The 24,380-nt window shown below is 55.3% G+C and overlaps 1 protein-coding gene across 2 annotated transcripts; it reads left to right on the top strand.

The window, feature by feature from the left end:
* The first annotated feature begins 1,213 nt into the window (after positions 1 to 1,213).
* SGMS1 (sphingomyelin synthase 1) lies at positions 1,214 to 19,275 on the top strand. 2 transcript variants are annotated; one of them, XR_008489131.1, is made up of 6 exons: positions 1,214 to 1,809; positions 6,743 to 6,860; positions 12,339 to 12,492; positions 15,983 to 16,149; positions 18,401 to 18,707; positions 18,815 to 19,275. XR_008489131.1 is itself a non-coding variant. In XM_054382090.1 (5 exons), exons 1-5 carry the CDS (start codon positions 1,214 to 1,216, stop codon positions 18,578 to 18,580), a joined length of 1,215 nt encoding a protein of 404 aa, XP_054238065.1. In that variant the 3' UTR covers positions 18,581 to 19,275. The 2 variants fall into 2 exon arrangements, 1 of the variants encoding a protein (XP_054238065.1); XM_054382090.1 differs by having other exon boundaries at positions 18,401 to 19,275.
* The last annotated feature ends 5,105 nt before the right edge of the window (positions 19,276 to 24,380 follow it).

The raw sequence follows: 24,380 nt of genomic DNA, 5'->3' as shown, positions 1-24,380 counted from the left end.
CACTGCGAAGTGGTGTTTGTGATGCAGAGCTGGTAATGCTCTTGGGACAGCAGCAGCAAGCACGGGAAGGGCACTGATGTGTGTACAAGGCTCAAATCCCAGAACCCCAGCATGGCTGGAATTGGAAGGGACCCCTGGGCATCATCCAGCCCAAGCCCCTGCTCCAGCAGGGCACCCACAGCAGCTTGCCCAGCAGCACAATGCCCAGGGGGGGTTGGAAGCTCTCCACACCAGGAGAACTCCACAACCTCTCTGGGCAGCCTGCTCCAGCCCTCCAGCACCCTCACCCCAAACAACTTTCTCCTCCTGCTCAGCTCCAACCTCCTGCCTTCCACTTTCTGCCCCTTGGCCTGGCCCTGGGCACCACTCAGCAGAGCCTGGCCCCAGCCTCTTGCCCCCTGCCCACAGCTCCTTTAGCTCTTGCTGAGCATTGCTCAGCTGCCCTCTGGGGCTGCTCTTCTCCAGGCTCTCAGCCCCAAGGCTCTCAGCCTTTGCTCCTCCCAGAGCTGCTCCAGGCCCCTCAGCAGCTTTGCAGCCTGCCCTGGACTCTCTCCAGCAGTTCCCTGTCTCTCTGGAGCTGGCGAAGCCCAGAATTGGCCCAAAGACTCCAGCTGTGGCCTGAGTAGGACAGAGCAGAACTTCTCTTGTCCTGCTGGCCACACTTCATGATGCACCCCAGGACACCATTGGCCTTCTTGCCCCCAAGAGCACCTTGCTGGCTCATGGGGAACTTGCTCCCCCCAGCAACCTGTTGTCCTCTCTCTGGAACTGGGGAGCTCAAAACTGGCCCCAGGACTCCAGCTGTGGCCTGAGTAGGGCAGAGTAGAGTGGGAGAAGAATCTCCCCTGGCCTGGCCACCCTCTCCTTGGCACAGCCCCTGCTGACCAGTGACTCTTTGCCATGCCTGGCTTCTCTCTCTCCTGCAGTGATTTGCCCTTCGAACAGGCCTTGCAAGCCCTTGGTGAGCTGCGTCCTGACGTCCGCTTTGCTCTTTCTCTCCTCCCCAGGCAGAAGGATGCCCACCCGAATATGAAGTGAGGGCTCTCCTATGCCGGCACCTGGATGCCGGTGCGGGGCGGTCAGAGACCAGGCCTCTCCTCTCGCCAAGCCTCTTTCTCGGACGAGATGAAGCCAGGGAGGAGTTCCCCCGCAGCCTGGAGGCGCGGCGAGCGCTGCCCGGCGTGAAGTCCCATGCCCGCGGCCACCCGGCACGATGACGGCAGTGGCGTCGTGGTCGCCGCGGGAGGTGTCCGGCTGGCTGGCGGAGAACGCCCTGCCCGAGTACTGTGAGCCCCTGCGGGGCTGCGGCGGCAGGGACCTGATCGGCCTCACCCGGGAGGACTTCCAGAGGACGCCCCTCTGCCGGGTGTCCTCCGACGGCGGGCAGAGGCTGCTGCAGCTGATCGAGGGCCTGAAGATGGCTCAGCACATGGAGGCCCACCGGAACGGGCACGCCAACGGGCACGCGGGGCGGCAGCAGCAGGACCCGCCCGCGCCCAACGGGCTGCCCAACGGCTACAGCAAGGAGATGGTCAGGATCCCCATGCCCGAGCCCGAGCGCTCCCAGTACCCGGCTGAGTGGGGCAAGACCCTGGTGGCTTTCCTTTACGCCCTCTTTTGTTTCGTCCTCACCACGGTGACCATCTCGGTGGTCCACGAACGAGTGCCTCCCAAGGAGGTGCAGCCCCCCCTGCCCGACGCCTTCTTCGACCGCTTCGATCGGGTGCAGTGGGCCTTCTCCATCTGCGAGATCAACGGCATGATCCTGGTGGGGCTCTGGTTTGTGCAGTGGCTCCTCCTCAAATACAAGTGAGTACCCCCTGGGGAGCGCCTCCCACCGCTCCCAGAGTGCTTTACGTGCAGGGGAAAGGAAGCTGCTCGTCACCTGTCCTGCGCTGGGCTCCCAGAGTGGAAAAGATGCTGCTGGTGGGCAACAGGCATGAGCAGGAGCCAGCAGTCATAGAGCCATAGAATCATAGAATCACAGTCACAGAATCACAGTTACAGAATCAGAGTCACAAAATCACAGAATCAGAGAATCACAGGATCAGAGAGTCACAGAATCACAGAGTCTCAGAGTCACAGAATCAGTAACAGAATCACAGTCATAGAATCAGAGTTACAGAATCAGAGTCACAGAGTCACAGAATCACAGATTCACAGATTCACAGAATCGGAGTCACAGAGTCACAGAATCACAGTCACAGAGTCACAGAGTCACAGAGTCACAGAATCATAGAATCTCAGAATCACAATCACAGAATCACAGAACCATAGACTCATAGAATAATAGAAACACAGAGTCACAGAATCATAGAATCTCAGAGTCATAGAATCATAGAATGGTCCAGCTGGCAAAGGTCAGCAGGGACATCCTCCACTAGATCAGGTTGCCCACAGCCCTCTCCAGACTCCCCTTGAAAATCTACAGGGATGGGGCCTCAACCACCTCCATGGGCAACCTGTTGCAGTGTTCCAGCAGCCTCCTGCTGCAGAACTTGTTCCTCACATCCAGTCTCAGTCTGCTCTTACCCAGTTTAAGGCCATTGCCCAAGCTCTCCATAAGCAGCAGAAAGAGAAGAACAGGAGAGGTGCTCACAGGAACAGGATCCCAGTGAGGTGGCCTCATTCTCATGGCTTTGGATGGTGAAGCAGTGGGTGCTGTAAGGAGAGCTTTGGTGGCTTGGGTGATCACCTCCCTTTGAAACCTAATGGAAGAGTGGAGGCAGTTAAGCTAGGTAGGATCTTTGTCCTGCTCTGACCTCTGATGGTGTCAGGGTTAGCTGTTGCCACACTCCATTCAAGATGTGAAGATAAAATGTGAATGGCTGGGCAGGAGGAGACCTGGTTGTTCTCCCACTTGGATGGTAGGCACACCTACAGTTGATGGATGTCTCAGAGTGCAAGCTCACTGCTGACCAGCAGCAGTGGTCACCAGAGGCTAAATTGCAACCAGGGGCTGGACTGAACCTTTGCTCAAAGGAGGCACCTCTGTAGTTTCAGCTTTCTTGAAACACCTCCTCAGGCTGTGCTGCCATCCCAGGAGAGCAGGACAGGCTGGGAGCTGGCTGCAGGCAAACCTCATGGAGATCAACAAGGACAAGGTCAGGGTCCTGCAGCTGGGGAGGAACAGCAGCAGGCACCAGGACAGGTTAGGAGCTGCCCTGCTGGAGAGCAGCTCCATGGAGAAAGAGCTTGGAGTGCTGGTGGGCAGCAAGTTCTGCATGGCACAGCAAAGTGCCCTTGTGGCCAAGAGAGCCAAGGGGGTCCTGGGGGCAGCAAGCAAAGTGTGGCCAGCAGGGCTGGGGAGGTTCTGCTGCCCCTCTGCTCTGCCCTGCTGAGAGCACAGCTGCAATCCTGTGTCCAGGTCTGGGCTCCCCAGGTCAGGAGAGACAGAGAGCTGCTGGAGAGAGGCCAAGGGAGAGGCAGGAGGAGGAGTTGGGGACTTGAGCATCTCCCCTGTGGAGAGAGCCTGAGAGCCCTGGGGGTGTTTAGTGTGGAGAGGAGAAGGCTGAGAGGGATCTGATCAATGTCTGTCAATAGCTGAGGGCTGGGGGTCAGGCTGAAGGTGCCAGGATCCTTTTGGTGGTGCCCAGTGATAGGACAAGGGGTAATGGGCACAAACTTGACCATCAGAAGTTGCATCTAAACCTCAGGAGGAACTTCTTGGTGTGAGGGTGCTGGAGGCCTGGAGCAGGCTGCCCAGAGAGGTTGTGGAGTCTCCTTCTCTGGAAAGCTTCCAGCTCCACCTGGATGTGTTCCTGGGTGACCTGGCCTGGGTGACCCTGCTCTGGCAGGGGGCTTGGGCTGGATGATCTGCAGAGGTCCTTTCCAGCCCCTACCATTCTGTGACTCTGTGATAATTACAACTGACAACCTCAGTTCTACCAAAGCCCACAGTGTCTGTGGCCAGCAGCACACAGAGGGTCGCTGTGGTTGTGCTCTGGAGCTGCCCTAAGTGGATTTACCCTTGGGTTTGTAATGCTGCCAGGAGTTTCTTTGCTGTGTTCTGTGAGCTCAGAGGTGGCTTCTGTCCCAATGGCTGTGCCAGGAGGGATTTACTTGTCATGACTCTTTCCTTGTAGGGGACCTACAAGAAAACAGGGAATGGACTTTTGCCAGGGGCTGAGGGTGCTGGAGAGGCTCCAGAGGAGGCCACCAAGATGATCAGAGGATGGAGAACCTCCCCTGTGGGGCCAGACTGGGAGAGTTGGGGCTGTTCAGCCTGCAGAAGAGAAGGCTCCAGGGAGACCTTAGAGCAGCCTTGCAGTACCTGAAGGGGCTCCAGGAGAGCTGGGCTGGGACTTTGGACAAGGACTGGGAGTGCCAGGCTGAGGGGCAATGGCTTTGAGCTGGGAGAGGCGAGAGTGAGAGTGGAGAGGAGGAGGAAATTGTTGAGAGTGAGGCCGAGGGGGAATGGTTTGAACCTGAGGAAGAGCAGGGTTAGACTGGAGCTGAGGGAGAAGTTCTTCAGTGTGAGGGTGGGGAGAGACTGGCACAGGCTGCCCAGGGAGGCTGTGGCTACCCCCTCCCTGGAAGTGTTGAAGGCCAGGCTGGATGAGGCCTTGAGCAACCTATGCTGGTGGGAGGTGTCTCTGCCCATGGTATGTAGGTTGGAACTGGATGTTTTTTAAGGTCCCTTCCAGCCCAACCCATTCTGTGCCTCTGTGATTCTCTGTTATTAGCTGGTAGGGAGCAGCGAAACTCAGCAGGCCAGTTTTAGGGCTGGCTGGCACTGCTGAGTCAAAGCTGCTGCTCTTTTCCCTCTGTGCTTCTGCTGGTTTTGCTGAACTGTATCACAGTACCCCCACATCACATCTTCCCTTTGCCTAAATCAGCACTGACGGAAGAAATCTCTTAGCAGCTGTGGCTGCCTGCCTTGAGAGTGCCTTCCCATGAAAATCCCCTGTCCTGCAGCCAGCACAGCTTAAGACTTCTATTTTGGAGGTCCTGTTGCTGATCTGAGCTCCTTTCTCTTTAATGCCTCTCAGGAAGGTCCTCCAAGCTTCAGAAGAGCTCAGATAGTCCTTTGCAACCCCTAAATGTGTGTGTGAGCCTATATAAGCTCACTCCTTTTCATCCTCTGCTGAAAAGATCAAACTATCCTAACCTCACCCCTACCTGGAATGGAAAATGAGTGACTGCTGGAAGCTGGTGGAGAGGTGTGGGCATGGAGCACCTCCCCTGTGGGGACAGGCTGAGGGAGCTGGGGGTGTTCAGCCTGGAGAAGAGAAGGCTCCAGGGAGACCTTAGAGCAGCCTGCCAGGACCTGAAGGGGCTGCAAGAAGGCTGCAGAGAGACTGTTCCCAAAGGCCTGCAGGGACAGGACCAGGAGCAATGGCTTCAAAGTAGAGCAGAGCAGATTGAGATTGGATGTGAGGAACAAGTTCTGCAGCAGGAGGCTGCTGGAACACTGCAAGAGGTTGCCCAGGGAGGTGGTTGAGGCTCCATGGCTGGAGATGTTCAAGGGGAGGCTGGAGAGGGCTGTGGGCAACCTGATCTAGTGGAGGATGTCCCTGCTGAGTGCAAGGGGTTAGGCTGGCTGAGCTTTGGAGCTCCCTTCCAAGCCAGAGCATTCTGTGATGCTAAGAAATCTGTTTTCATGTCTTCAGCACTAAGCCTTCTCAGCCTTTTGTATTCCAACCTTTAGGTTTTCTGTCAGCACCTCTGTGGGTGCTGTTGGTTGAGTTGCTGTTGTGCTTCTGCCCTGGGAAGCGTTGGAATGTTTGTGAAGACATTGAGACTTCTCCCAGGCTCACAGGATGTGAGGGGTTGGAAGGGACCTCTGGAGATCATTGAGTCCAAGCCCCTGCCAGAGCAGGAGCAGAGAATCCAGCACAGGGCACACAGGAACACATCCAGACAGGGCTGCAAAGGCTCCACACAAGGAGACTCCACAACCTCTCTGGGCAGCCTGCTCCAGGGCTCTGGCACCCTCCCACTCAAGAAGTTCCTCCTCCTGGTGAGCTGCAACCTCCTGGGCTGCAGTTTCCATCCCTTGCCCCTTGGCCTATGCCAGGGCACAAGTGAGCAGAGGCTGTCCCTGTGCCTTCCTTCCTGCCCCCCAGCCCTCAGCTCTTGACAGACATTGAGCAGATCCCTCTCAGCCTTCTGCTCTGCAGACTGAACAGCCCCAGGGCTCTCAGCCTCTCCTCCCCAGGCACTGCTCCAGGCCCTTCAGCAGCCTTGCAGCCCTCCCTTGGCCTCTCTGCAGCAGATCCCTGTCCCTCCTGACCTGGGGAGCCCACAACTGGATGCAATATTCCAGCTGTGGCCTCAGCAGGGCAGAGGAGAGCAGAGGGGGAGGAGAACCTCCCTGGCTCTGCTGGCCACACTCTGCTGCATGCAGCCCAGGACCCCCTTGGCCTTCTTGGCCCCCAGGGCACATTGCTGTGCCAGGCAGAACTTGCTGCCCCCCAGCACTGCCAGCTCCTTCTGCTTGGGGCTGCTCTCCAGCAGATCCCCTCCCAACCTGTCCTGCTGCAGTTTATTCTTCCTGCCCAGCTGCAGGACTCTGCTCTCATCCTTGCTGACCCTCAGGAGGTTCCTCTCTGCCCAGCAGCTCTCAGCCTGTCCAGCTCTCAGGTGTTACCTGACGGTGCCGCAAGCAGCCAAAGCAGTTTTTGGGGTCATTTGATTTATTTTTTGCCTATTTTGTTTGCTTTGAATGACCTCTGTGGCTGGTTTTTTTTTTTACTCTCTTTCTTTTTGTTGTTGTTGTTGTTGTTGCTGTCCCTTCTAGGTCCATAATCAGCAGAAGGTTTTTCTGCCTGGTGGGCACTCTGTACCTGTACCGCTGTATCACCATGTACGTGACCACGCTCCCGGTGCCTGGCATGCATTTCAAGTGCTCTCCAAAGGTAAGCTCCTCCTGCCCACCTTTGCCACCTTCTCATCCCTGCCTATTTCCCTTACCCTGCTCTCAAGCCACACTTTGCTCCATACCTGGCACTCATTTGAAAGCTTCTCTTCTTCAGCCTGGAGAAGAGAAGGCTCCAGGGGCACCTTAGAGCTGCCTGCCAGGACCTGAAAGGATCCTGCAGGAAGGCTGCAGAGAGACTTTTGCTGAGGGTGTCTAGAGCCAGGCCAAGGGGGAATGGTTTGAAGCTGAGGCAGAGCAGGGTCAGAATGGAGCTGCGGAATGGACTTGTGACATGGGTTTGCAGTGACAGAAAGGGTCTGGCCCAATGCACAACCTGGGTGCCTTCAGAACTAGGAAGAGATCCATCAGTGGTGTCCATCTGACCAAACTAAGAACTTTGCCCCAGAAACATTCTGGGTGTGTGAATTCCCACTGGAGATGCTAAAGGGAGAAGCTCTCTGCTCCTTCTCCTTTTTTCAAGGAGAAAAGGCCCTGGGAGCACACAATCCTCCTCCTGAAACCTGAATGGCAAAGATCAAAATGTACCAGGGAGTAACTGCATTGGCCAAGGAGGCTGCTGGGGTGCATGAAGAAGAGTGTGGCCAGCAGGCCAAGCGAGGTGGTTCTCCACCTCTGCTCTGACCAAGTAAGGACACAGCTGCCTCCTGGCTCCAGTTCTGGGCTCCCCAGTCCCAGAGCTCCAGGGAACTGCTGGAGAGAGTCCAGGGCAGGCTGCAAAGATGCTGCAGGTCATGGAGCAGCTGTGTGAGGAGCAAAGGCTGAGAGCCCTGGGGCTGAGAGCCTGCAGAAGAGCAGCCCCAGAGGGCAGCTGAGCAATGCTCAGCAAGAGCTAAAGGAGCTGTGGGCAGGGGCAAGAGGCTGGGGCCAGGCTCTGCTGAGTGGTGCCCAGGGCCAGGCCAAGGGGCAAGGGGCAGAAAGTGGAAGGCAGGAGGTTGGAGCTGAGCAGGAGGAGGCTCCATGGAGACCTTAGAGCAGCCTTCCAGTACCTGAGGGGGCACCAGGATTGCTGGGGAGGGACTTTGGACAAGATCTGGGAGTGCCAGGCTGAGGGACAATGGCTTTGAGGTGGGAGAGGGGAGAGTGAGAGTGGAGATTAAGAAATTGTTGAGAGTGAGAATGGGGAGACACTGGAAGAGGTTGCCCATGGAGGCTGTGGCTGCCCCCTCCCTGGAAGTATTCAGGGCCAGGCTGGATGAGGCCTTGAGCAACCTGGGCTGGTGGGAGGTCCCTTCCAACCCAACCCATCCTGTGGTTCCCTGATCCTGTGAAGATGTTGGCAGCTGCTCTGGGGCCATGCCTGCATTCCCAGCCTTTTCAGAGCACTACTCCCCATACTTCCTGTAGCATTTTCAGCTGCTTGCACAATCAGCATTTTCCTCTCCCCACCGAAGCAGTCGAAGGTGTGCAACCTGTGGAGCTGCCACCTGTGACTCATTTCTTTCTCAGCACTTCAGCGTGTCAAATCCATCTGTTGATAATGATTGGCCTCAGTGACCTTGAAGGTCTTTCCCAAACAAAACAATTCCAGGACTCTCAGTATGGCCCAAGGAGGCTTTTCTGATGCTGGTGAAACTCTGTCTCCTTCACAGCCATTTGTGCCTGCATTTATTTTGGCAGTTGTGTTAGCACAAGGACTTGCCACCTCCTCCCCAGTCTAGCATCAGCTCCTCTTTGTTGTGCTGGGGATAAAAAGGGGTTTGGGAAAGCCATGGCTGAAAGTAAGCTGCTGGGACAGAGGTGCTTAAGCAACAACCTTGTAGGCAGCCTTGAATCACAGAATGTTGAAAGGGACCTTAAGAGATCATTGAGGCCAACCCTACTGCTACCAGAGCAGGAGCACCCAGGGCAGGTCCCACAGGAACACATCCAGGTGGGGATGGAAGGTCTGCAGAGGAGGAGACTCCACAACCTCTCTGGGCAGCCTGCTCCAGGGCTCTATCACACTCACACCAAAGAAGTTTCTTTATGTTGAGGTGGAACTTCCTGGGTTCCAGTTTGGACCTGGTGCTTCTTGTCCTGTCACTGGGCACCACTGAAAAGAGCCTGGAACCTTCATCTTCACACCCACCCCTCATCTTTAGAGACATTGATCAGATCACCTCTCAACCTTCTCAACCCCAAGACTCTCAGCCTTCCCTCACATCAGAGATACTCCAGGACCCTCAGCAGCTTTGCAGCCTCCCCTGGACTCTCTCCAGGAGGTCTCTGTCTCTCTTGAACTGGGGAGCCCAGAACTGGACTCAGTATTGCAGGTGTGGTCTCAGCAGGGCAGAGCAGAGGGGCAGAAGGAACCTCCCTAGCCCTGCTGGCCACACTTTTCTTGCTGCACCCCAGGATACTGCTGGCCTTCATGGTCAGGAGGGCACATTGCTGTCCCAGGGATAACTTGAAGAGTACTTCCCATGCTGGAGCTGGAGCTGGAGACAGGGCTGGTGGTGTTGCATCCATCTCAGGTCACATGAAGTGTGGTCCTTGCCCCAGCATGCTGGGGGTGGTAGGGAACCTACCACAATCCAGTCTAGGCTTGGCTTCCACCACAGAGAGCAAGGTGCATCGATGAGGCTTGAGTCCTCTTGCTCCCTAGGGAATCATCTCTGTGCCCCTGCTGAGGCTGCCTGTGCTAAAGGTGGATTGAGGCAGGAGAAAGCTGTGGGGGGATGGAAATTAGAATCACAGAATCAATCAGGGTTGGAAGGAACCACAAGGATCAGCCCATTCCAACCCCCCTGCCATGGGCAGGGACACCTCACACTGCATCAGGCTGGCCTCATCCAGCCTGGCCTTAAACACCTCCAGGGATGGGGCCCCAACCACCTCCCTGGACAACCCATTCCAGGCTCTCACCACTCTCATGGGGAAGAACTTCCTCATGTCCAACCTGAATCTCCCCACTTCCAGCTTTGTTCCATTCCCCCCAGTCCTGTCACTCCCTGAGAGCCTAAAAAGTCCCTCCCCAGCTTTCTTGGAGCCCCCTTCAGATCCTGCAAGGCCACCAGAAGGTCTCCTCAGAGCCTTCTCCTCTCCAGACTGAACAGCCCCAACTCTCTCAGGCTGTCTGCAGAGCAGAGCAGCTCCAGCCCTCTGCTCCTCCTCCTGGTCCTTCTCTGGACCCCTTCCAGCCCCTCCACAGCCTTCCTGGCCTAGGGGCTCCAGACCTGGACCCAGAGCTCCAGGTGGGCTCTCAGCAGAGTGGAGCAGAGGGGGAGAATCCCCTCCCTGGCCCTGCTGGCCACACTTCTCCTGCTGCAGCCCAGGCTCTGCTTGGCTCTCTGGGCTGCAAGTGCTCACTGCTGGCTCCTGCTGAGCTTCTCCTCCCCCAGCACCCCCAAGGCCTTTCCTTCAGGGCTGCTCTCCAGCCAGTCCCTGCCCAGCCTCTCTCAGTGCCTGGGATTGCCCTGCCCCAGCTGCAGGACCTTGCCCTTGGTCTTGTTGAACCTCCTGAGGTTGGCTTGGGCTCAGCTCTGCAGCCTGTCCAAGTCTCTCTGGATGGATCCCTTCCCTCCAGCCTGTCCAGCTCCCTCTGGATGGATCCCTTCCCTCCAGCCTGTCCAGCTCCCTCTGGATGGATCCCTTCCCTCCAGCCTGTCCAGCTCCCTCTGGATGGATCCCTTCCCTGCAGCCTGTCAGCAGCACCACACAGCTGGCTGCTGAGGGTGCACTCAATGCCTCTGTCCATGGCACCAGCAAAGATGTTGAACAAGCCTGGTCTCAGGACTGATCCCTGAGGGACTCCACTTGTCCCTGGCCTCCACTGGGACACAGATGCAGATGCAGTCCCACAGCTCAGTGTCCACAGCCAGCAGTGAGGAGGCAGGCTGTGAAACCCTGCTTTGGCTCTACCCCTGCTGTCACTGCTCCTTGGGGAAACGCAGCCAGGGGAATGTCCTACACGGTTTGTGTGACAAGGCAGAGCCTTTGCCAAGCCACGTGTGGCTCGTGGAGGGAGCCAGCAGGAGAGGAGGCAGTGCTGTGTTTGATCAGTCAGCCAATTATGCCATTAAAAAAGCAAGGGCACAGGTATTTATGGGCTGGAGGGAGGCAAGCTGCCACTCCTGGAGATTTACAGCCTTGGCAAGGCCCTCTCAGTGCTCAGATGGAGACAAGCCCAGGGTGTGCCCTTCGATTGCCCCAGACAGCCCTGGGATCTGGAACCTGGAAATAGAGTAGCAGCCTCCCAGAGAGGCTCCCAGGACTCAGAGAGGTCCCAGAGAGGCTCAGAGCACTCATAGGGGTCCCAGAGGCTCACAAGGACTCAGAGAGGCTCAGAGAGGCTTGTAGCACTCAGAGAGGCTCAGAGGGTCATAGCACTCAGATGGGTCTCAGAGAGGGTCATAGGCCTCAGAGGGGTCTCAGAGAGGCTCACAGGAGTCAGAGGAGTCCTTCCTGTGCTGAGGGCTCCATATCAGGCCCCAGCCCTGCAGGTGAGGTCTCCCCAGAGCAGAGCAGAGGGGCAGGATCCTCTCTCTCCAGCTCTGCCCACACTGCTTTGGATGCAGCCCAGGCTGCCCTTGGCCTTCTGTGCTGCCAGTGCCCATTGCTGGCTTCTGTCCAGCTTCTCCCCTCCATCATACCCAAGTCCTCCTCTGCAGGGTTGCTCTCAATCTCATCAGCCCCCAGCCCAGCTTCAGCCTCCTTTCAGGCAGCTGTGGAGAGCTGTCTGTACCATGAGCACAGGACAAGACCTCATTCCTTTGAGAAATAAGTCCTTGTGTCTGAAAGCAAACAGAGCATCTGAAAGGTAAAGCTGCTGGCTGGCTACCAGCCAAGGGTGTCTTGGTTTTAGGAGCTAGAGAGGCTCCCTAACTCTTCTCAAAGTAATTAAAAGTTGCACAAAGGGTTGGGTAGAAATACAGAATATTCCTTGGAGGTGTGACTGGAAGTGCTGTTCATGTAGTTCATTGTTCACTGTAGTGCATGTTCATTGTAGTTCATAAACTACAATGCTACAGTGCAAAGCACATAACATGCACAAAATCCATGCTCTGGGCTCAACACAGAAGGTCATTAAGCCAAAACTTTGCCCAACCTCCACCAAACCAGGACAAAAATCCAGGCCTCAAGTGCCTCCACCCTGCTACCACTCCATGCCTCTCTGCTTCCCCCATTGCCAAAGCTGTGTGACACAGCTAAAATTCATCCCCAGCCAGGCCACTGCAGAGCCAGCTCCCGCACATTAGCAAGGATAAGGGAAGGAGAGAGAGAGGGAAGGGGGAAAGGGGAAGAAACATGACTCTGCAGCCAGTTTTGTAGAGATGCAGGCATTCTGGGAAGGAAATAACAAAGGACTACGATTTCCTGCCCTCCCATGGATGTTCTGGACCTCCTGGAGGCCCTCAACTCTATGGTTCTTTGTCAAAGCATGGCAAAGGGCTTTGAACTCCTCAGGCTCAGCTCTAGTTGTTTCAGTGTGGTGTTTTCACTTGTGGCTGTTGTGTTTTGCTCTTTCCCCCCCCAGCTTTTTGGAGACTGGGAGTCGCACCTGCGGAGGATCATGAAGCTGCTTGCTGGTGGAGGCCTGTCCATCACAGGATCCCACAACATGTGTGGTGACTACCTGTACAGTGGGCACACTGTCATCTTAACCCTCACTTACTTGTTCATCAAAGAGTGTAAGTCCCTTGCTGGCCACCAGGCATTCTCCACACACCTCCTACCCCCAGGAGAGTTCAGACAATCACACAGGTTGGAAGGGACCTCTAGAGATCATCCAGTCCAACCCCCCCTGCCAGGGCAGGGTCACCCAGGGCAGTCTGCACAGGAATGCAACCAGGGGGCTTTGGAAAGTCTCCAGAGAAGGAGGCTCCACAACCTCTCTGGGCAGCCTGCTTCAGGCCTTCAGCACAGGGCACACAGGAACACATCCAGCCAGGGCTGCAAAGGCTCCACACAAGGAGACTCCACAACCTCTCTGGGCAGCCTGCTCCAGGGCTCTGGCACCCTCCCACTCAAGAAGTTCCTCCTCCTGGTGAGCTGCAACCTCCTGGGCTGCAGTTTCCATCCCTTGCCCCTTGGCCTATGCCAGGGCACAAGTGAGCAGAGGCTGTCCCTGTGCCTTCCTTCCTGCCCCCCAGCCCTCAGCTCTTGACAGACATTGAGCAGATCCCTCTCAGCCTTCTGCTCTGCAGACTGAACAGCCCCTGGGCCCTCAGCCTCTCCTCATCAGGCCCTTTGCATTTGGGTGTTTTTGCTGTTTGAGAAACAGAGAGCTGCTGGAGCAGGTCCAGAGGAGGCCACAAAGCCACTCAGAGGCCTTGGGAGCACCTCTGCTATGCGTGGGGACAGGCTGGGAGCATTGGGGCTGTTCCATCTTCCCTTACAGGTGGCAGCTTGGAGGCTCTAAAGCCAATTTCCAGTTGAATTTAGCTAGAAATGCAACAACAACAAAACACCTAAACCCTCCCAAACCAATCCCAAATAAAATGATGAAGTCATTGTACAGTATATATAGAACTCTGCTCTGCTGGAGTTATTTCAGTCTCTCTCCACAGGGGAGATGCTCAAGTCCCCAGATCATCCTCCTGGCTCTCCCTTGGACTCCTTCCAGCAGGTCTCTGTCTCTCTTGACCTGGGGAGCCCAGACCTGGACACAGGATTGCAGCTGTGCTCTCAGCAGGGCAGAGATCCCCAGCAAGTTCCTTGCTGGTTGAAGAATTCAATGTAATATTCAGATTTATTTCCCTGGATTCCGGATTTTTCCATTAAATAACACCAATAGAACTTGAGCAACCTGCTCTAGTGGGAGATGTCCCTGCCCATGGCAGAAGGTTGGAACTGGATGATCTTTGAGGTCCCTCCCAACCCAGCTCATTCTATGGTTGTATGAGTCTGTGACATGGTTTAGCTCCAGACTTTGCAGTTCAGTAATGGTTGGACTTGATCTTGGAGGTTTCTTCCAACCCCAAGGATTCTGTGACTGAGTGCTGAGGGGCTCTGCTTACTCAGCCTGTCCCCAGCATCCACCAATGGACCACAGCTTTCTAGGGCTTTTTTAAGGCCCCTCCCAATCCAACCCATTCTGTGAAGTTCAAAGGTGACAGGGCTTGCTGAGCACAAGCATTAGGAGACAGCACAAATCACTCTGTCACAGAGAAGGGCAGAATTTGGTTTAACAAAACATTAGGTTTAGAATATAATTGAAACCTTGATGGCATCTTACCTGATGAATGTCATCTCAGCTGGGTAGTGATCAGCAGCTCCACGGCCAGATGGAGAGAGGTGACAATTGGAGTCCTTCAGGGGTCTGTATTGGACCAGTGCTGTTCAGTATCTTCATCTCTGACACAGGGAGGGAGAGTGGGGCAGCCCCAGCAGGTCTGCAGATGGCACCAAGCTGAGTGGTGTGGTTGATGAGGGTGAAGGATGGGATCCATCCAGAGGGACCTGGCCAGGCTGCAGGGGTGGCTGAGGAGAGCCTCAGGAGGTTCAGTAAGGCCAAGGACAAGGTCCTGCACCTGGGACAGGGCAAGCCTCAATATCAATCCAGGCTGGGGGTGATGAGATTGAGAGCAGCCCTGCAGGGAAGGACTTGGGGGTGCTGGGGGTGGGGGAGAAGCTGGGCAGGAGCCAGCAATGGGCACTGGCAGCACAGAAGGCCAAGGGCAGCCTGGGCTGCATCCAAAGCAGTGTGGGCAGAGCTGGAGAGAGAGGATCCTGCCCCTCTGCTCTGCTCTGGGGAGACCTCACCTGCAGGGCTGGGGCCAGCTAGAGGGCCCCTAGCACAGGAAGGACCTGGGGCTGGTGGAGAGGGTCCAGAGGAGTGCCACAAAAATGCTCAGGGGGTTGGAGCAGCTCTGCTGTGAGGACAGGCTGAGGGAGCTGGGGGTGTTCAGCCTGCAGAAGAGAAGGCTCCAGGGAGACCTCAGAGCAGCCTGCCAGGACCTGAAGGGGCTACAAGAAGGCTGCAGAGAGACTGTTCCCAAAGGCCTGCAGGGACAGGCCCAGGGGCAATGGCTTCAAAGTAGAGCAGAGCAGATGGAGATTGGATGTGAGGAACAAGTTCTGCAGCAGGAGGCTGCTGGAACACTGCAAGAGGTTGCCCAGGGAGGTGGTTGAGGCTCCATGGCTGGAGATCTTCAAGGGGAGGCTGGAGAGGGCTGTGGGCAACCTGATCTAGTGGAGGATGTCCCTGCTGAGTGCAGGGGGTTGGCCTGGATGAGCTTTGAGGCTCCCTTCCAACCCAGTGCAACCTGTGACTGTGTGGATGTCTCCCAGAGAGAAATGAAGGCTGTGCTGCAGGAGTTCCCACTGTGCAGGACCCAGGCTGTGGTGGACACACTTGTCCTTGAGTCAAGGCAAGGGGAGCAGGTTGCCATCTGCATGGGATCCATGCTGACACACAGGTCTGTTGGTTTTCCTGGACTGTGCCCTGCTGAGGCCACACCTGCAATCCTGGGCTCGGTTTTGGGGCCCTCACTCCCAGAAGGACACTGAGGGCTGGAGCAGGTGCAGAGAAGGGCAAGAGAGCTGGGGAAGGGTCTGGAGAAGAGGGCTGGGGAGGGAGGATCAGCTGAGGGAGCTGGGGGGGGTTGGGGTGGAGAAGAGGAGGCTGAGGGAGACCTCATTGCTCTCTACAGCTCCTGAGAGGAGGCTGCAGCCAGCTGGGGGTTGGCCTTTTTTCTGGAGTAAGAAGTGACAAGACAAGAGCAACAGCCTCAGGTTGCACCAAGGAGCTTTAGATTGGACACGAGGAGAAATTTTGTCCCCAGAAGGGTTGCCAAGCCCTGGCCCAAGCTGCCCAGGAGGAGGTCCCCATCCCTGGAGGTGTTTATAAGTCATGGAGGTGTGGTGCTGAGGGCCATGGTTAGAGGTGCCCTGGCAGTGCAGGGGTAATGGTTGGACCTGATGATCTGAAAGGTCTCTTCCAACCCAAACAATTCCATGATCAGAGCATTCAGGCTTGGGTCTGCTGCTCAACCATTCGATAACCTCCCCGTTTCCCAAGGCTCTGACTTGACCCCCAGCTCCCACCTGAAGAGAATGGTGCTTGTTTTGTGATCTCAGCAGGCATCACAGCACCCTCCCCAGGACCAGGCCTTAGCAGTGCTCATGACCTGGAGGTTCTGGGGTGCTGCAGTAACCTCTGCTTCTGCTTCCTCGCAGATTCCCCGCGGCGGCTCTGGTGGTACCACTGGCTGTGCTGGGCACTCAGCATGCTGGGGATGTTCTGCATCCTCCTTGCTCATGACCACTACACTGTGGACGTGGTGGTGGCTTACTACATCACTACAAGACTTTTCTGGTGGTACCACACGATGGCCAACCAGCAAGTGAGTTTCTCCCAGCCTCTGCTTCCCTGCTTGCCCTGGCGTTGGGCTGGGGGAGGAGCAACACTTTGCCTAGAGCCTTTCTGCAGGAGTTGGAGTGGACTCAGCAGTGCCTTGTGGAGCATCCCTCACCTGCCCCTCACACTGGGTTTGCAGGACAGAAGGAGGCAGCACTGGTTGGGCACAAAGCTGCTGAGGGGCCTGGAGCAGCTGTGTGAGGAGCAAAGGCTGAGAGCCCTGGGGCTGAGAGCCTGCAGAAGAGCAGCCCCAGAGGGCAGCTGAGCAATGCTCAGCAAGAGCTAAAGGAGCTGTGGGCAGGGGGCAAGAGGCTGGGGCCAGGCTCTGCTGAGTGGTGCCATGGCCAGGCCAAGGGGCAAGGGGCAGAAAGTGGAAGGCAGGAGGTTGGAGCTGAGCAGGAGGAGAAAGTTGTTTGGGGTGAGGGTGCTGGAGGGCTGGAGCAGGCTGCCCAGAGAGGTTGTGGAGTCTCCTTCTCTGGACCCAGGTGGACAATTTGATCCTGGGCACCGTGCTGTGGGTGCTCTGCTTTAGCAGGGGAGGTTGGACTGGATGCTCTCTACAGGTCCATGCTGGCATTCTGTGATGGAACTTAAGTGGAAGCCAACAAGCCATGGGGGCAATGCTTCTCCTCTGGCTTCCTAGGGGGATTTCTCCTCTCCAAAGGGCAGTCCAAAAGAGCTCTCACTTCTCCCTGGCTTTTCTAAGCAGACATGAAGTTGCTTTTCTTTAGGATCTGGTAGAAAGATAAACAGGGGGTCAGGGATTAAAGCCTGAAAACTCAGCAGCCTTTTATTGAGCTCTGAATGGGGGTTTGAATTAGAATCACTCACAAACCTCCTTGGCTTATCTGGACTGAGCTCATCTGAGCTCAGGGAAGCCTGTGTCAAAGTGCTCTCTGCTCTTAACACACCAAAAAAAAAAAAGCCCAAACCCTCCTCTTTCCCCCCCTCTAAAGGGTGTGTGATTAGGAGGCAGCTTCCAGCCCTCCCTGGCCATTGTGCTCCTGGGCAAGCTGCAGTGGGTGCCCTGCTGGAGTTCCCTTCCAGCCCCCCCACGCTGGGGGGCTGTGTTTGATAGCCTTCTGTGCCCAGACTTTGTAACTCTTGTCATACAGCCCCAGGCTGACCTCCATGCTTGCAGTTCTCTCTGGGGCTCTGTCAGACCATGGTGCTGCGTGGTCCTGCCTCCAGTCTGGCAGCTGCTGAGCTCAGGATGGTCCTGAGTGCTGATGAGGACTTGCTTGCCAGGAAGCCCTTTGCTTTCCTGTATGGAAACACTCCTGTTTTGCATGATGTGACTCAGAAGGTGGCTCGAGGTTGCTTCCCTAGGGTGCTGAGATGTTGGGAAATGCCCAGCCCTGAGCACACACTTAGGTGCTGCTCTGTCCATCCTGGTGCTGCTCCATGTGCAGAGAGCTGTGTCTGACCTTCAGGTCACTTGGGGCTGAAGTGGATTTATTTGCTGTGGGGAGAAGGTTGAAGCCTCATGCTGGCACTTCATGGTGGGCTGATAGAGCAGTAGTTGGATAACCCTCTTGGTGCCCACCCACTCCTTGTGTCTCAGCTGTGGCTTGCTCATGGCTGGAGAACCACAAGTTGGGTGGGGGCACTTTGAGAGCCTGTGGAGGGCAGGGTTTGATGCCTCCTCCAGACGGCTGAGCCAGGCCTTGCTCCTGGCTGGAGAACCAAAAGGTTGGGTGAGGGCACTTTGAGAGCCTGTGGAGGGCAGGGTTTGGTACCTCCTCCAGATGGGCTGAGCCTTGCTTGTTGCTCTGTAGGCACCCAGCCAGACCCCAGTGTGATTCTTGAGCTGCAGGTTGTTTCAGGGCTGCTTCTGGAAACTGCTGTGCCTTGTGCTGGGTTTTTGTCATTCCCAAAGCAGGAGAGACTGAGATTTTGGGGCCACTCATTCTCTTACTGTGGGACCATAGACCAGCAGAGGTCTTGGAAACAAGGGCGAGCTCCGCTTGGCAGCAACATCTGCTCTTCATGAGGGGGTGGTGGGAAAGCAGCTTGGCTCTTCTCAGTATTTGTCCATGCAGATGTTTGGAAAGATGTTCCTAGGGTTCTGGAAGCAGCTCCAAGCTCGATGCCCCTGGTTGGGCTCGATGGTGCCAGGGGTCTCTTCCAGCCTGAAGGGTGGTGTGAGTGGGCAGCAGGCGGGGGGCAGTGAGGGGGTTGCCAGCGAGCGCTGCACTGCCCTTAACCCTCCTTTTGTTCTGCTTCCCTCTGCCTAGGTGCTAAAAGAAGCTTCCCAAACTAACCTCCTGGCAAGGGTCTGGTGGTACAAGCCCTTCCAGTACTTTGAAAAGAATGTCCAAGGCATTGTACCTCGCTCCTACCACTGGCCCTTGCCCTGGCCGGTGCTGCAGCGGGGCCGGCAGGTGAAGTACAGCCGGCTGGCCACCGCCACGTAACGACCGACGGACGGACAGATGGACAGACAGCTGCCTCCGAGAAGATGCCATAAGAGAAATCAACTGCTCCCTTAACCCCTGCCTTTTGCCACTTCTTCCCCTTGACTTGACCTGTTGAGTTACCTGGGTAAGCACTGTGATCTTTTTTTTCTTCTTGTTGTCGTTCTCTCCAAAGGATCTGCGGCGGCCAACAACAAAAAGAGAAACTGAACTTTCCCCTTCCCACCTCCCCAGCCCCCTGGTGCACTGTTCAGGACCTTTCTTGTCGGGAGAGTTGGGATTTGCATCCCCCCATCTGCCACCTTCCTTTGTACCTGATGCGACAGCCTCGACGGAAGCTTTTATACCATATGGGTTTGTGGTCTTTCCAGTCAACGCCTGGGAAATAAAGCATCTTATTTTTCTTGGGAAAACATCACTTTTTCGTATCTGTTGCCCCAAAGATTGGGCTGTAAAAAGCCATTTTCTAGCCAATGAACTCTCATGAAGGTTGCTTAACACAGCTTGAACCTGCCTTGGGTCAAAAGGAGAAGTCTTCTCTACCCTGTCGCACCGGAGGTGGATAGGACGACGCAGGGAGGGGTTGGGTAAAGCTTTGGGTTTTGTAAGAAGCTGCTGTGACTGTGTCAAAAAAAATGAAAAAAAAAAAAAAACACCAAGGGGAAAAAAATTTTAAAAAAAGGAGGGAAAAATGAGAGAGAGAAAAAAAAGAGAGGGGGAGAAAATAGGGGGGAAAAAACCAAGGAGAAACAAAGGAGGGAAAAGTGAGAGAGAAAAAAATAGAGGGGGGGGGAAGAGAGGGGGAAAAAAACAAGAAGAAAAAAAAGGAGGGAAAAATGAGAGAGAAAAAAGAGAGGGGAGAAAAAGAGAGGAAAAAGGAGACAAGGGGGAGAAAGATAGGAAAAAAGAGAGGAAAAAAGAAAAAATGAGGAGAAAAAAGAAAAAATGAAAGGGGAAAAAAGAAGAAAATAGAGGAAAAAAGACAGGAAAAGAGAGGTAAAGAGGAAAAAATAGAAAAAAAAGAAAGGAAAAAAGAGGAGGAAAAGAAAAATGAGAGGGAGAAAGAAAGGAAAAAAAGTGGGGCAAAGGAAAAAAGAGAAAAGGAAAAAGAAAAAAAGGAAGAAAGAAAGGAAGAAAAAAAGAGGAAAAAAGGAAAAAGATAAGAGGAAGGAAAAAAAGAAAAATATTTTGAAAGAGGGAAAAAGAAGAGGGGGAAAAGGAGAAAAAGGAGGGGGGGAAAAGAGAAAAAAAAAAAAGGAAAAAAGGTTTAAAAAAAGGAAAAAAAAATTTAAAAAGGTAAAAAATTGTAAAGTGATTTTCTAAGTATTTCCTAACTTTATTTTTCAAAATGTGGATGAAGAGACAAAATTTAAAACCTTAAAAAAAAAAAAGAAAGAAAAAAAAAGAAGAAAAAGAAAAAAAAAAGATTTTTTTTTTTGGGGGGTGGTTTTTTTGTACTTGTCAGAGGAGAGCAGCCAGAGGCAAGCTGCAGAGAGGCTGCTTCTGGGGAGAGTGAGGGAGAGCTTTGTCCATGTTCCTTAGTGCCTTTCTTGTCTGGATTGTAGGGTTGGTAGGCAGCCTGCAATGTTTGCTTATTTAAGGGAGAAGTAACTCCAGCAGAGCAGAGTTCTATATATACTGTACAATGACTTCATCATTTTATTTGGGATTGGTTTGGGAGGGTTTGGGGGTTTTTTGTTGTTGTTGCATTTCTAGCTAAATTCAACTGGAAATTGGCTTTAGAGCCTCCAAGCTGCCACCTGTAAGGAAGATGGAACAGCCCCAATGCTCCCAGCCTGTCCCCACGCATAGCAGAGGTGCTCCCAAGGCCTCTGAGTGGCTTCGTGGCCTCCTCTGGACCTGCTCCAGCAGCTCTCTGTTTCTCTTTGTGTTGAGAGACTTCAGAGCTGGACACAAACAAACAGGAAAAGAAACAAATGCGAAGGGCCTGATGAGGAGAGGCTGAGAGCCCTGGGGGTGTTCAGTCTGCAGAGCAGAAGGCTGAGAGGGATCTGCTCAATGTCTGTCAAGAGCTGAGGGCTGGGGGGCAGGAAGGAAGGCACAGGGACAGCCTCTGCTCACTTGTGCCCTGGCATAGGCCAAGGGGCAAGGGATGGAAACTGCAGCCCAGGAGGTTGCAGCTCACCAGGAGGAGGAACTTCTTGAGTGGGAGGGTGCCAGAGCCCTGGAGCAGGCTGCCCAGAGAGGTTGTGGAGTCTCCTTGTGTGGAGCCTTTGCAGCCCTGGCTGGATGTGTTCCTGTGTGCCCTGTGCTGGATTCTCTGCTCCTGCTCTGGCAGGGGCTTGGACTGGAAGCTCTCTAGAGATCCTTTCCAACCCCTAACATCCTGTGAGCCTGTGGCCTGACCTGGCTCACACATTGTGGGTAGGTCAGGCTTAAAGAGCAGTGCTTGTGCAGCTGTGCCTCCTAAAGCCCAACAGACCGGGATCCCCGCTCTCTGTGCCCATTCCCCAGCCACTGCCAAGCCAACACCCGAGGGGGTTGTCCTTTGGGGGGGGTCCTCTCCACCCCCACCCTGTTGCCAAACAGCAAAGAGAAGCTGATCTCATCAATATCCTCCTGCAGAAGCCATGTGGCGCAGGGATCCTTTAGTTCCACTCCTCCCATCCCTGCTTGGCTGGGGAAGAAGATGTGGGGAAGGATTCCATCCTGACCCTTGCTCAAGGTGCAGAGGAAAGCCCAAGAGTTTTGGAGTAGGATTTTTGTGGTTGTTTTAGGGGGTTGTTGTTTGTTTTTTTTGTTTTGTTTTGTTTTGTTTTGTTTTGTTTTGAGTTTGGGTTCGGTTTGGTTTGGATGGGGATTTTTTTGTTATTTTTTAAATAAATGAAGAAAGATATAAAATAAATATATATATATATATATATATAAAAATATAGATATATCTCCAGTCTGTATTTTCTGTGCAGCAGAGTTTTTATCTTCTGTAGGGTTTATTTTATTTTATTATTATAATTTTTTTTCCCTCTTTCCCTTTGGTGTATTTCACAAGGTGAGCTTTGTATTGTAAACCCAACAGCACAGCGAAGGAGAAACAAAAAAAAACCCAAACAAAATAAAAGAGGCTTTTGACAAATGGAAGAGTTGCCTTCATCTTCTTCATCTTCATGGAAAGCTGGCTTGACTCTGTTGGGTGGTTTTTTTTTTTTGCTTCCTCTTTCCAAGCCTTTGCCTCTCGTTTGTTGTCTTGATTGCACTTTGCCCGCCATCCGGCTCGGACTGTATGGATACTGCCTTGGTCTGGAATTTGCTGTTTGGGGCAAAACAGTGCCTTATCTGAACTAAATGCTATGCAAACAGGTTCTGCTGGTGGTGGTGCTGGGAGTGGGGTGGGGATGGGGGGGGGAAGCCGTCCTGAGAGCCATCACCAGGGCTTGAAAAATCTACACCCACCCCACCCCAAAAAACCTGCTGGGATGTGGCACCTTGCAGGGTCAGCCACCCACCCCACCCCTCCCTGCCCCAGTACCTGTCACTGGAATGCCAAACAAAGCCCACCCCCAGCCAGGCAAAAAGTGGCATCTCCCTGAGTGGGGGCAGGGAAAGTGGTGGCTCTTTGGGTTTGGTTTTTAGTTCTGGGGGTGTTTATCTCTAGTTTATCTCTAGTTCCCTGCCCTGTTCCTCAGCCCTTGGCCATTTCTTCCTTGGACAATGGATGTGGTATCAGAGTACAGGGGTGGGTTTAACACCCATCTCCTTCTAACTAACTTCTCCTCCTTTGCCTTGCTGCTGCTTGGGATGCTGCCCAAGGCTGCCCCATTCCTTCCCCTTCCCGTTCGTCCTTGGCCAGAAGGGGATTCCTTAACGCCTCAAACCCCTTTGGCAGCAGTGCTTGCGGAGCTGTCTCTGCCAGCCCTGAGAGGTTGGCTCTGCCCCGTTCAGCCCTCACTCCCCTTGCTACCTTTGCCAGCTGGGTGGCTGGCAGTGGCTTCCTAACAAAGGCAAAGCCACCCCCAGGCGGTGCTCCAGAGAATTGCCTCTCCCAGACGCCAAGGCAGGAGTAGATTTTTCAAGGCCTGGCCAGCCTCACGCCCATCCGAAGCATTGCCATGAGTAAATGTATGGAGAACTGCACCCTGCTATTAAATGGAATCTGCTCAACCCTGCTCTCCGGTGTCTGACTTACTGCATGCACCTTGCTGCACCCGGGGTGCTCCCCTGCACGGCAGAGATCAGCTTCTGCCTCCAGACAGCAGGCTGGGCTGGCAGCACCCAGCAGCGCAGTGCCAAGCATCTCAGTGCCCAGCAGCTCAGTGCCCAGCAGCGCAGTGCCCAGAAGCTCAGTGCCCAGCAGCTCTGCCCAGCAGATCAGTGGCCAGCAGCTCAGCGGCCAGCAGCTCAGCTCAGCATCCAGCAGCTCAGTGCCCAGCAGCTCAGCTCAGCGTCCAGCAGCTCAGTGCCCAGCAGCTCAGCTCAGCGTCCAGCAGCTCAGTGCCCAGCAGCTCAGCTCAGCGTCCAGCAGCACAGTGCCCAGCAGCTCAGCTCAGCGTCCAGCAGCTCAGTGCCCAGCAGCTCAGCTCAGCGTCCAGCAGCTCAGTGCCCAGCAGCTCAGCTCAGCGTCCAGCAGCTCAGTGCCCAGCAGCTCAGCGTCCAGCAGCACAGTGCCCAGCAGCTCAGCTCAGCATCCAGCAGCTCAGTGCCCAGCAGCTCAGCGCCAGCGCCAGCAGCTCAGTGCCCAGCAGCTCAGCTCAGCGTCCAGCAGCTCAGTGCCCAGCAGCTCAGCTCAGTGCCCAGCAGCTCAGCGCCCAGCAGCTCAGCTCAGCGTCCAGCAGCTCAGTGCCCAGCAGCTCAGCGCCCAGCAGCTCAGTGCCCAGCAGCTCAGTGCCCAGCAGCTCAGTGCCCAGCAGCTCAGCTCAGCGTCCAGCAGCACAGTGCCCAGCAGCTCAGCTCCCAGCAGCTCAGTGCCCAGCAGCTCAGCTCAGCGCCCAGCAGCTCAGTGCCCAGCAGCTCAGTGCCCAGCAGCTCAGCGCCCAGCAGCTCAGTGCCCAGCAGCTCAGTGCCCAGCAGCTCAGCTCAGCATCCAGCAGCTTAGTGCCCAGCAGCTCAGCTCAGCGTCCAGCAGCACAGTGCCCAGCAGCTCAGCTCCCAGCAGCGCAGTGCCCAGCAGCTCAGCTCAGCGTCCAGCAGCTTAGTGCCCAGCAGCTCAGCTCAGCGCCCAGCAGCTCAGTGCCCAGCAGCTCAGCTCAGCGTCCAGCAGCACAGTGCCCAGCAGCTCAGCTCCCAGCAGCTCAGTGCCCAGCAGCTCAGCTCAGCGCCCAGCAGCTCAGTGCCCAGCAGCTCAGTGCCCAGCAGCTCAGCTCAGCGTCCAGCAGCTCAGTGCCCAGCAGCTCAGCTCCCAGCAGCTCAGTGCCCAGCAGCTCAGCGCCCAGCAGCTCAGTGCCCAGCAGCTCAGTGCCCAGCAGCTCAGCTCAGCATCCAGCAGCTTAGTGCCCAGCAGCTCAGCTCAGCGTCCAGCAGCTCAGTGCCCAGCAGCTCAGCTCAGTGCCCAGCAGCTCAGAGCCCAGCAGCTCAGCTCAGCGCCCAGCAGCGCAGAGCCCAGCAGCTCAGCTCAGCGTCCAGCAGCTTAGTGCCCAGCAGCTCAGCTCAGCGCCCAGCAGCTCAGTGCCCAGCAGCTCAGCTCAGCGCCCAGCAGCTCAGCTCAGCGTCCAGCAGCACAGTGCCCAGCAGCTCAGCGCCCAGCAGCTCAGCTCAGTGCCCAGCAGCTCAGCGCCCAGCAGCTCAGTGCCCAGCAGCTCAGTGCCCAGCAGCTCAGCGCCCAGCAGCTCAGTGCCCAGCAGCTCAG

This window comes from Indicator indicator, chromosome 7 (genome assembly GCF_027791375.1).
Source record: "Indicator indicator isolate 239-I01 chromosome 7, UM_Iind_1.1, whole genome shotgun sequence".
Lineage (NCBI taxonomy): Eukaryota > Metazoa > Chordata > Aves > Piciformes > Indicatoridae > Indicator > Indicator indicator.
Note: the sequence above shows the minus strand (reverse complement) of the source record. Positions and strands in the feature narration are given on the sequence as shown.

Excerpts from the sequence above, each read along its gene's own strand:
- SGMS1 (XM_054382090.1), top strand. The coding sequence starts at position 1,214 with ATGACGGCAGTGGCGTCGTGGTCGCCGCGGGAGGTGTCCGGCTGGCTG. Across the intron at positions 6,861-12,338 it reads ATTTCAAGTGCTCTCCAAAG|CTTTTTGGAGACTGGGAGTC; the intron begins GTAAGCTCCTCC and ends TTCCCCCCCCAG. Across the intron at positions 16,150-18,400 it reads ACACGATGGCCAACCAGCAA|GTGCTAAAAGAAGCTTCCCA; the intron begins GTGAGTTTCTCC and ends CCCTCTGCCTAG.